At 37.4% G+C, this 12,686-nt stretch overlaps 1 protein-coding gene across 5 annotated transcripts in view; it reads left to right on the top strand.

Moving 5' to 3' along the window:
* FNDC3A (fibronectin type III domain containing 3A) overlaps positions 1-12,686 on the top strand; it is a 145,192-nt gene that overhangs the window by 106,217 nt on the left and 26,289 nt on the right. For all 5 annotated transcript variants that reach the window (XM_030310462.1, XM_030310444.1, XM_030310453.1 and 2 more), the window contains 4 exons: positions 638-795; positions 2,682-2,741; positions 4,750-4,888; positions 8,772-8,825. In XM_030310462.1, the coding sequence (XP_030166322.1) occupies positions 638-795; positions 2,682-2,741; positions 4,750-4,888; positions 8,772-8,825 (411 nt within the window). The remainder of the gene's footprint in view (positions 1-637; positions 796-2,681; positions 2,742-4,749; positions 4,889-8,771; positions 8,826-12,686) is intronic.

Genomic DNA, 12,686 nt, shown 5'->3' with positions numbered 1-12,686 from the left:
TGACTGCATTTACACATCATTTGTTAGATTATCAAATTATATTTCTTTAGTCAGTTTATATCCTTTGCTCATTTTTCTCGAGTTGTTTTCTCACTGTAAGACACTTTATTTTTATTTTTTTTAATTAAAAGCAGGGAGCACAAGCAGAGGAGAGGGGCAGAAAGAGAGAGGGGGAGGCCAGGGGGGAGAGAGAGAGAAAGAGATCTCAAGTTCCATGCTCACACAGAGCCTGACACAAGACTAAGTCCCACTACCCTGGGATCATGATCTGAGCCACAATCAAGAGTTAGACACTAGACTGAAACAGGTACCCCATAAGATATTTTCTAAATTGAGGAAATGAACCTTTTCAAATACGTTATAAGTGGACTTTTTCCCCCATTCTTTTTTGTGTATGGTGTTTACACTAATAGTTTTAAGTGGCCCATAATGGTCCTTGGATTTTTTTATTGAACCCATTTGCCCTTTCACAATAAATTATATCTCTTCTGCAAGTGGATAGGCTTCTGTTTGTGAGCCATTTTGTATAAGTAGATACAGATATATTTTGTTTAATCTTGAAACCTCATTAGATTTTCATTGTTCCTTGTGCTCATTACAGTTGTTTCAGACAGCTCTAAATATTATGTTTTTGCAGGCCTCAGACATCCAGTCAAGGACAGTAGTACTAACCTGGTCACCTCCTTCCAGCTTCATAAATGGTGAAACAGATGAGACTACTGTGCCAGAGCTCTATAGTTACGATATTCTGGTCTCAAGTACTGGGAAAGATGGGAAATATAAAAGTGTATATGCGTAAGTATTTGTTATGTTTTACTCCCTCCCGTTATATAAGCCAGGGGTTTATATAAAGAGCTTAATACTAATCTTGTTCTGTTTTTCTCTCTTGATGCTTTCATTTTGAATCTATTAATTGATAATTGATACTGATTTCAGTGTATGTAATCCAAATGCCAGCTGGTACACATCTGTCTACACTCCCTTGGAATAATTGCTTTCATTGGCCACATTCAGCTTTAGTAGTTTTCAGTAGACTCCCTAATAAATGTTTCACTGTTCACATATTCCTGAGATATAAGTATAAATTGTAGTAGTAGAAGCCCAGATCAGAAATGGAGAACTCTTAGATTGTGAACTTGTGAAATCAGGTAATTGTCCTCCAAGGAGTTGGCTTTAATTCTTATATGTCAAGCTAATGCCCTATTGTAAAATGAAGTTAGTATCATTGTTCCTTATTTGTATGTTGGTATGTTAATAATCATATTTTGATTGGTTCAAAAGTTTTATTTCCTTGGGTCAAAAGTTTTATTACACACCAAGAAGCCTTAGAGTCATTGGCTAAAAATGTGACATTTATGACTGACAGTTGTAAAATAGTTTTTTCCGTTTGTCAAATAGAAATGGTTTATATTGCTTATTCTAATGGAAAAGTAAAGAGTGAAGTTGATTATTATAATTTAAGCACTGGGAAGATTGCAAAAGGGTTAGTCATTTGAATGATGATAATTAACATAGAACACTGGACACATAGCCTTCTTGGTATCTTTTCAAAAAATAGCTAATGTAAGGAAGAAAGGAAAGTGAAACTGCTCCAGTATCTATCATCTAGTAACATAGGGTTAGAAAAATGTCCTGTCTCCTTCTCTGTATTGAGACTTACTTGTGTTTATTCTATTCATATGTCTTAAAGGAGACAGAGTTACCTATGGGGTAAATAAGAGATAAAAGACCATCAACATCAAGGTTTCTTTTTATGTTAATGGCTGTTTCTAGTTAGTTATAGCTGTCTGCTAAGATGAAGCATTTATTTCCATTTGCAGCCTGATCAGAGAGCAGAAGAGGGACATTAGTCACCTTCTTTACTCTGCACCAATTAAGGTCTCTCTCCGAAGATTCTACTGAAACTGCCCAATTCATTAAGTGTTCTTCCCTCAATGGGAAAGGTTTTCTTTCTCATATTTCCTGGTTTTGATCTGAGAAAAGATGGAGGAGGGTGTCATAAAATGAGAGGAGAGAAATTTGGCTGAAAGAAATGGAACAGAGAATAGTGATTTTTAAAAAAAGATGGAAAATGGTCTGGGTTTTTGACCACATATACAAGTAATCGTATCAAATGTTATTTTAAAAAGATGTGTGCCATTAAGTTTGAAAACCTGAACGTATAATAGTGGCCATGAGTAAAATGCTATACTTCAGATTATTCACTTTTTTTCTAATCTCATTAAACTATAAAACTTTAAATAAGGTTCCATGTTACATTCTAATAAAATGCAATAGTGGCACACTCCTTGTAAAAATTTGGTGGTTTTGCTTTCAGGAGCACACGTGGTATTTCACATTTTAATTGGGCAAAATGGATTTTTAAATAATTGAAACTGTACTGATTTTAATTTTTTTAATAAACTAAATATCTTTCCTGACTACACTTCAAAAAAAAAAGTCTGGCTTACACAATTGATTTGCCTAGGACACCTTTTTGTTTTAAAGTGATATGCAAATACATAAGTTTGGCACATATCCTTATTACACAAATTCTGTACTAGTGGAATCTGAACATGGTTATAGTTGGTAAAGTAAAAAGCTGTATAATTTCATAAACTACCACAAATGGTAGCACATAATGTAAATCTTCTGGAAATGCTTATTTATCAGACAGTGAAATGTTCCTTTTTTTCCCCCAGAGGAGAAGAAACCAGTGTCACTTTAAATGATCTCAAGCCAGCTACAGATTACCATGCAAAGTAAGGAACTCCTGTGTATTGCTCTAATATGATATAGTATAGGTAGTTTTTTAAAATGATTTCATTGGGGCGCCTGGGTGGCGCAGTCGGTTAAGCGTCCGACTTCAGCCAGGTCACGATCTCGCGGTCCGTGAGTTCGAGCCCCGCGTCGGGCTCTGGGCTGATGGCTCAGAGCCTGGAGCCTGTTTCCGATTCTGTGTCTCCCTCTCTCTCTGCCCCTCCCCCGTTCATGCTCTGTCTCTCTCTGTCCCAAAAATAAATAAACGTTGAAAAAAAAAAAAAATTTAAAATGATTTCATTAAAAGCATAGCATATAATTTAAGTACTAATTTTGGATTTAAAACATGGAATATGTTGGCTTTGGTTTTTCTTTTGGTACAAGTATTAATTCATTCCAAAAAAAAACAAAAACCAAAAACATTGCATTGAAATGTTATATTGAAGGGTTAATCATCCTGTTTGTAAGATTTTTGGATTGGAATGAATATATAGATAATAATATGTCTACATATCTAATTTATCACATGGAAAACTCCCAGCTTTTGAAATTTTTACTAAACAGAAACATAAATAATATTTGGCTTGTACTTAATGTATTTTTACTACATCCTGTTCCAGAAAGAGTTTGGGATATTAAAACTCTTAAAATTTCACAACATTTAGGGGCGCCTGACTGGCTCAGTCAGTGAGTGGGGTGTGTGACTTTTGATGGAGGGGTTGTTCGAGCCTTGCATTGGGTATAGAGATTACTTAAAATCTTTAAAAAAAAAAAAATTCACAACATTTAACTAAGAAGTAACTTAGGTACTGTTTTATTCTGCGTAGTTCTATTATAAATTACCAACATTTTCAGCCTTCCCAGCTGTGAGTCATTAATGTGTACTTGGTTAGTCACCTCTGTTTTAAAAAAAAAAAGTATTTGTGGTTAGGATTATTCCTATTAAACTATAAAATTAAATCTTTAATTAGACTTTCTGTGGGTGAACCCTAAGTATTGTCCATCTGAGTACTTTTCAAACTGTAGATTGATTGCAACCCATATTGAATCATGAAATTTTGTGGATTAGATTCAGCATTATTTAAAAGAAATAATCAAATAGAATGGAAAGTATCTGTATATTACCCTTAGGGATATTGTTTCAGGACTCTTTCCTTTCAAGTATGTGTATGAGAAAGTACATAATCACACATACAGTTTTGTCACAATTTAAAATGTGTTTCTTTGGGTTGCATTAAAAAAAAGATGAAAGCCAAGGGTCTATCCTGTCTTTCTTTTTTTTAAGGGCCATACTTTACTTCTAATGCATGTGTTTTCTTTTTTTTTTAAAGACTTTATTTAAGTAATCTCAGGGCGTGTGCATGGCTGAGTTGGTTAAGCATCCAACTTCAGCTCAGGTTATGATCTCACCATTCATGGGTTTGAGCCCCACATCAGGCTCTGTGCTGACAACTCAGCCTGGAGCCTGCCTTGGATTCTGTGTCTCCCTCTCTCTCTGCCCCTTCCCTGCTCACATTCTGTGTGTGTGTGTGTGTGTGTGTGTCTCAAAGATAAACAAACGTTAAAAAAAAAATTAAAGGGGCTCCTGGGTGGCTCTGTCGGTTAAGCACTGACTTCAGCTCAGGTCATGATCTCACGGTTTGTGAGTTCAAGCCCCGCATTGGGCTCTGTGCTGACAGCTCAGAGCCTGGAGCCTGTTTCAGATTCTGTGTCTCCCTCTCTCTGCCCCTCCCCTGCTCGTGCTCTGTGTCTGTCTGTCTCTCAAAAATAAATAAACATTAAAAAATCAAAAAAAAAAAAATTAAGTAATCTCTATACCCAACATGGGGCCTAAACTCACAACCACCAAGATCAAGCTACCAACTGAGCCAGCCAGAAACTCCACCCATGTTTTCTTGATAGAATATTTAGAGGGCACCTTACTAATTTCCAAGTACTTAAAGGTTGATGGCTGTTGAAGGTAGGATACAGTGATTCTGCTGGTTAAAACTATATATTTTATCACCATAGAGTCCAGGCAGAATATAATTCTATAAAGGGAACTCCTTCAGAAGCTGAAAGCTTTACCACCTTAAGCTGTGAACCTGATGTACCTAATCCACCAAGGATAGCCAATCGGACCAAAAATTCACTCACTTTGCAATGGAAGGTAACAATATTCTTTAGAGTATTTTCAACTGGACGTTTACTCCTCCCACCCCCACTAATATTAAATTTCAGTTGTTGTTTGGTTTGTTTTTTTTGTTTTTTTTTTTTTTTGATACAAAAAGAACTCTAAGCTAACTTGCTCTTCTTCTTTACATATAGTAAATGGGCATTTGTTGTATCTTTAAGTAATACTCCTAATGGCTTTTCTTCACTATATGTAAATATAGCAGAAAAGATTCATATATAATTATCAGTCCTTATTGTACTGGACATGGGATAACATTAAGAGTCTCAGCAGTGCTTCTCAAGCTCATCCCAATGTCTTTATCCTGAATTTTATCCTAAAATGGGGTTTATAATAACTAGACTCAGAGTTTTAAAAATATCAATATGATGGCTTAAAGGAATATTCCATTAAATACTCTGCATTTTAATAGAATAATATATATGTTAACATATAAATGTTTAGGTCCACCTGCACAAGGAGATATAATGAAGTAAACATATACCACAGATAGAACTGGTAACTCAAATACCACATATAGCATTGTCATTGGAGATGTGATTTGCTGAAATGATACACGAGTGTTAGTAAATTTTTGAACAAAATTAAGTACAGTCTTTCTCAAATTGCAGAGTAGTTATATTTTGGCAAAATCCAGTAACTTAAAACTATAGAAAAAAAATACCTTGTAAAATGAAATTAGGTTCTAGGCTCTGATAATTATAAACAGATATTTCACCTACGTGGATGTCCAGGAAGACATTCAGAGAAGTCCTAGAGAAAGAGAACAATTTTTCATTGTGTGTATTGCCCCATGCTGTGCAGAACCATTAGCATCCTTGATCCCAGTCCTAAAAGTCAGCCTTTCCTCCCTCTGCCCTTATTGTGATAGTCAGAAACACCCCCAACAAAATGTATAAACATCCCCCAGAAGGGAATACCATAGCAACCATTGATTTGCAAAGAGAAAAATAACTGCTAGTCTTTATTTAATTATCTGCTTATACCCAAAGAGTAAAACTCAGGGATAGCTTTCTTTCTGAAAGATTTTGAAAATTTGGAGCTTACTACTTGTTTGGGGCTTGTTAGTCCTTAGTTCTTTTGAGGATATTAGATGCTTTATGTAGGAAGAAGTACTCAAGTGCTGTTAGCACACATAAATCAGACAAGTATGTTCTACATACATTTTCATGTGTGATTAAGTATGACTAATTTTATTTCATGTCAGAGTAGCATTTTGTTTGTCAGTATGCTAAGGTTCTTTCCTTTTGGTAGGACAGTTAGGGTAGCAGCCCAGTGACCTTCATGTAGGTTGGGATTTCTGTAGGGCACTGCTCTTTATTCTAAAGATAAAATTGAATTTTGAAATTTGTCTTTAACAGTATCCTAGCAGGTCTGTGTAGGATATAAACAGTGCTACCTCTTTGTGGCCCACACAGGTTACCCAGGCTTGTACTCTTCAGAAATGGCCCTATATATACATGGTAATCAGCATGGTTGGGGCTACTTATTTGGGTTGTTTAAAACCTCCATTTCCTCTTCTGTATAGTTTGGATAACAGTTGTAAAGAGCTGATATAAGGATTCAGTGAGATAATGTAAAACACTTTACACTTAATAGTTTCCCCTCTATCTTGGAGAAATGGTCACAGGTTATTCAAGGTGTTACTATAGGCATGCTTCTCCCAGGGACTCAAGGAGAATCCATTTCCTTGACTTGAAAAGCTTCACAAAATAAAGTAGAAGAAATTAAGGAAAATAAGTGTGCAACAGACTAGAACAATCTGGAGGCATTAACTCTGGGGAAGTATATTTTTATATCACACACTTGTTGCTGAGACTTGCAGTCTTTATCTTGGGATTCTCTTCCTCTGCTGTGTAAGAGTTGAATTTCCCAGGGTTTCAGTTCTGCCCCATCCCTGCTGTAGTCATTTATAAGTGCCATTGCTGTGCCAATCAGTGAGCTACTCCTGTAACTTACATAGCAAATTCTGGTCATGTTAACCAGTTAAAAATCATACAGTTTTTTAAAATTTTGAAACATAAGGGGCACCTGGGTGGCTCAGTCGGTTAAGCGTCCAACTTCGGCTCAGGTCATGATCTCACTGCTCGTGAGTTCAAGCCCCGCCTCAGGCTCTGTGCTGACAGCTCAGAGCCTGGAGCCTGCTTCAGATTCTGTGTCTCCCTCTCTTTCTGCCCCTTCCCTGCTTACATTCTCTCTCTCAAAAATAAATAAACATTAAAAAAATTTTTTACAATTTTGAAACATAAGATCTGTATTGATGTTTCACAGATAATTGGGACCTCCATGTTAGAAAAGACTCTTCATGGGGCGCCTGGGTGGCGCAGTCGGTTAAGCGTCCAACTTCAGCCAGGTCACGATCTCGCAGTCTGTGAGTTCGAGCCCCGCGTCGGGCTCTGGGCTGATGGCTCAGAGCCTGGAGCCTGTTTCCGATTCTGTGTCTCCCTCTCTCTCTGCCCCTCGCCCGTTCATGCTCTGTCTCTCTCTGTCCCAAAAATAAATAAACGTTGAAAAAAAAATTTTTTAATAAAAAAAAAAAAAAAAGAAAAGACTCTTCATTAAAAATTTGACCATCTTTGATTGCTATTAACATGGTTGCCAATATTATATAAAAACTAGATAGAGTCCAGAGAATTACAGTTCTCTGGAGAACTTTTTCAAAAGTCAAGCTTATTTGGGGTACCTGGGTAGTTCCATCACTTAGGCATCCAACTCTTGATACCAGCTCAGGTTATGGTCTCACAGGTTTGTGAGATCAACCCCCTGTGTTGGGCTCTGTGCCAACAATGAGGAGCCTGTTTGGGATTTTCTCTCCCCCCACCCCCCATCTGCCCTTCTCTCTCTCTCAAAATAAATAAATAAACATTTTTTTAAAACTAAGGTTTTTTAATTTTTATAACAGGAGTTTTAGAGTCACTTGTCTTCAAATGGATGAAGTTATAAGGAGAGTAGTGATCGGTTGTTCTGCATCTAAAGTGAGGACTAGGGGCGCCTGGGTGGCGCAGTCGGTTAAGCGTCCGACTTCAGCCAGGTCACGATCTCGCGGTCCGTGAGTTCGAGCCCCGCGTCAGGCTCCGGGCTGATGGCTCGGAGTCTGGAGCCTGTTTCCGATTCTGTGTCTCCCTCTCACTCTGCCCCTCCCCCGTTCATGCTCTGTCTCTCTCTGTCCCAAAAATAAATAAACATTGAAAAAAAAAAAAAAAATTTAAAGTGAGGACTAAAGAGAGGAAACAAGTTGAAATTGTAGAAAGAAAATTCAAGTAGAAACAAGGTTGAAACTCTTGAGTTCTAGAGTGATTAAATACTAGAATAAAATGCTAAGGGAGACTGAAATTTTCACAACTGAAGATTAGCAGATTGATGAATGAGCAGTCTTATCTTAGGTAACGGCACATTGTGTCTAGAAGCAAAGATCCAGACAGTGTGCCCCTTGGAGTTCTTCCCTGCACCCTGGTTCTTTCACTCTGGTGTATTACATAGTATACTTTTAGATTGTAAAATGAGTTTTAATGAAAATGACAGGATCAATCCTAGGAACTTAAAGCTGATAAAAACCTTCTGATAAAAGGCAAAGTGATTTTTTTTTTATAATGGATCATAAAAGTTAAGCTCGTTCTTGCTACAAGAGATTGTTTGCCGTTCAGAAAAACTTGAGTAGCCTCTTGCTTTGTTTTCTTTCCTTGTATTTAAAAGGATTGTGAGGTTATAAATACATATGTATCTATTCTCTGTGCAGTTTTTCTGGAGTTAAGTCACAGAGAACATCTGTAACACAATCAGTTCCTCAGATTAGATCATCACAGTATCTTTTACAAATGTACTAATTTGTACTCATTTTGTTTTTTGGTGTTTCTTTTAGGCACCTAGTGACAATGGTTCTAAAATCCAAAGCTTTATTTTAGAATGGGATGAGGTGAGTAAATTGAATCTTTTTAAATTAGGTGAAAATTATGTGTATATCCTCAAGCAGAAATAATTTGTTACAATAGTTTTTTCCTCTTTTAAAACATTATGAATGATTTGGGTAGTACATGACTGAATTAATGGTGTTCTTAGACAACATTACTGACTGGACCCCCCCCCCATGTTTTATTTTGTTTTTTGTTTTTGACTCAAACCCCCAAAGTTGTCAATTGGGTAATTACCTTGACGAAGGAATATTTTTTTTTCACATCAGCCTTAAAGGCAAGTGTACTCATTTACTGTGACTAGTTTAACAAATTACCACAAACTCAAGGGTTTAAAACAAAATATATTTATTCTCTTATAATTCTGGAAGCCAGAAATCCAAAACGGCTCTCTCTGAGATTAAAATCAAGGTGTCACTATAGCCATGCTTCTTCCAGGAATTCTAGAGAAGAATCCATTTTCTTGACTTTACCAGCTTCTGGAGACTCTCTTCATTACTGGGTCATTACCATGAATCCATGGCTACATCTGATAGATAGCCTTTTCTACCCCTGCTGCCATTATCACATGGCCTTTTCCCTCTAAAAAAGACACTTGTAATTCCATTTAGAGTCCCCCTAGATGATCCAGGATGATCTTTCTATCTCAAGAGTTTTAACTAAATAACATCTGTACAGTCCCTGAACATTCATAGGTTCCAGGGTTTAGGACCTGGATATTTTGGGAGGCCATTATTCAGCCTACCACAGCAAACATACTGAGCTTTATTATTTAGTATTTTGTTTTACTGTCATTTAGCATGTTCTCTCTTGCCCTGCTGCTTTTCTGCAGCTGAGTGGCCAGAGGGAATAGAAGAAATTTCATTGATAATTTGGTATTTTCAGCAGTATACAGGTATACCTTGGAGATATTGCAGGTTTGGTTCCAGCCAACCACAATAAAGCAAATATCTCAATAAAGCAAGTCACATGAATTTTTTGGTTTTCTAGTGTATATAAAAGTTATATATACAAGGGGCGCCTGGGTGGCTTGGTCGGTTAAGCATCCGACTTCGGCTCAAATCATGATCTCACGGTCCGTGAGTTAGAGCCCCGCGTCGGGCTCTGTGCTGACAGCTCAGAGCCTGGAGCCTGTTTCAGATTCTGTGTCTCCCTCTCTCTCTGCTCCTCCCCTGTTCGTGCTCTGTCTCTCTCTGTCTCAAAAATAAATAAACGTTAAAAAAAAATTTTTTTTTTAAAGTTATATATACACTATATTGTAGTCTATTAAATGTGCAGTGGCATTATGTCTTTTAAAAACAATATACATAATTTAAAGGGGCGCCTGGGTGGCTCAGTTGGTTAAACTGACTCTTGGTTTAGGCTCAGGTCATATCTCACAGTTCATGGAATTGAGCCCCACATCAGGCTCTCCACTGAGAGCACAGAGCCTGCTTGGGATTCTCTCTCTCCCCCCTCTCTCTCTCTCTGCCCCTCCCTTGCTCACACACGCTCTGTCTCTCACAATAAATAAACTAAAAAAGTAAAAATACTTTATTGCTGGGACACCTGGATGGCTCAGTAGGTTAAGCGTTCGACTCTTGATTTCACCTCCCATCATGATCTTAGAGTCATGAGATAAAACCCTGGATTGGGCTCTGGCACTGGGCATTGAGCCTGCTTAAGATTCTCTCTCTCCCTCTACCACTCATGTGCTCACTCACTCTCAAATAAATAAATGAACTCTATTGCTAAAAATTGCTAACTGTCATCTGAGCTTTCAGTGAGTGAGTCTGTTTGCTGCTGGAGGGTCTTGCCCCCATGTCGATGGCTCCCGACTGATCAGAGTAGTGGTTGCTAAAGGTTAGGGTGGCCTTCACAATTTCTTTAAAAAAAAAAAAAAAAAAAAAAAGACAACAATGTGTTTTGCTGCAAAGATTGACCCTTCCTTTCATGAATGATTTCTCTATAGCATGTGATGCCATTTGATAACATTTTACCAACACTAAAACTTTCACAACTGGAGTCAGTCCCTTCAAACCCTGTTGCTGCTCTGTCAACTAAGTTTATGTAAGATTCTAAATCCTTTGTTGTCATTTCAACAATCTTCACAGCATCTTCACCAGGAGTACATTATATCTCAAGAAACTACTTACTTTGCTCATCCATACAAAGCAACACTTCATCTGCTCAAGTTTTATCATGAGATTGCAGCAATTGAGTCACATCTTCAGGCTCCATACTTCTAATTCTCGTTCTCTTGCTGCTTCCACCACACCTACTGTTACTTCCTCCACTAAAGTCTTAAAACCTCAAAGTCGTCCATGAGGGTTGGGATCAACTTCTGCCGAACTCCCGTCAATGTCTATAGTTGGACTTCTTCCTTTAAATCACTATAACAAATAATAATGAGAAAATTTGAAATATTATAAGAATTACCGAAATGTGACACAGAGACACAAAGTGAGCAAGTGCTATTAGAAAAATGACACCAATAGACTTGTTGGATGCAGGGTTGCCACAAGCCAGATTTTGTAAAAAAACAGTATCTGTGAAGCTCAATAAAGTGAGGTGCACTAAAATAATATGCCTATATTATAAGAGTAATGAGGCACAAACAAGTTTTATTTTTACATTTTAAAAGGTTTTTTATTCCAGAAGTTTTAAAAGAATTTAGAATTAGGAAATCTATTACTGCATCATAGTAATTTAGAAGAAAATACATATGTTGATAAATTATGAAAAGGTATTTGATAAAATTTAGCACTTACCTCAGTTAAAACTCAAATTAGGAATAGAAAGATAATTCCTTAACTGACAATTATTTTTGTATCAAGTGAAATACCATCACTAAACAATAAAAGCATTTCAGGGGCACCTGTGTGGCTCAGTCAGTTGAACATCTGATTTTGGCTCAGGTCATGGACTCATGGTTCATGAGTTTGAGCCCCATGCCAGGCTCTGTGCTGACAGCTCAGATCCTGGAGCCTGCTTCTGATTCTGTGGTTCCCTCTCTCTCTGCCCCACCCCCGCTCATGCTCGCACGCACACTCTCTCTCTAAAATAGACATTTAAAAAAATTTTTTTTAAAGCATTTCAGTCAAAGCAGAAACAAGTCAAAAGTTGCTGGTTCCCTCCTTTATTTAGTATTAATGCAGTATGATTTAGAACTAAAACAAGAAGTACAGCCATATAGTGGCAGGGCTGGGGGGGGGGAAATTATCATTATTTACAGATGGTACAATTTTCTATTTAGACAGCTTAATAGAATCAACTGTACACCATTAAAACAGGAGAGTGTAGTAAAGCAGCCAAATACAGACTGAAGGTTTTCTTTGAAGCAGAAGTCACCCTGAAACCACCCTTTAAATCTACCAACACAATGAAGAAAAATGGGTAGAGAATAAGAAATTTGTCCATTTTATGTAGCATCCTAAATTTCTGAAACTCTGTAGTTGTCCTGAGCTGCATACTTTCCTCTCTCCCATTCATGCTTTCGCTCTCTCTAAAATTAAAAAAAAAAAAAAAAAAAAAAAGACTTATTAAAAAAAGATGTGTGTTGGGGCGCCTGGGTGGCGCAGTCGGTTAAGCCTCCGACTTCAGCCAGGTCACGATCTCGCGGTCCGTGAGTTTGAGCCCCGCGTCAGGCTCTGGGCTGATGGCTCAGAGCCTGGAGCCTGTTTCCGATTCTGTGTCTCCCTCTCTCTCTGCCCCTCGCCCGTTCATGCTCTGTCTCTCTCTGTCCCAAAAATAAATAAACGTTGAAAAAAAAAATTTTTTTTTAAAATAAAAAAAGATGTGTGTTATCTCAACTTTCTCTTGAGATCCATGATGGTCATGTAACAAAGATGATTTATCATGTACACTAGCTGATGTTACTGTCCATC

The sequence above is a fragment of the Lynx canadensis genome, chromosome A1 (assembly GCF_007474595.2).
Source record: "Lynx canadensis isolate LIC74 chromosome A1, mLynCan4.pri.v2, whole genome shotgun sequence".
Classification (NCBI taxonomy): Eukaryota; Metazoa; Chordata; class Mammalia; order Carnivora; family Felidae; genus Lynx; species Lynx canadensis.
This window is presented reverse-complemented; position numbering and strand designations above follow the sequence as displayed.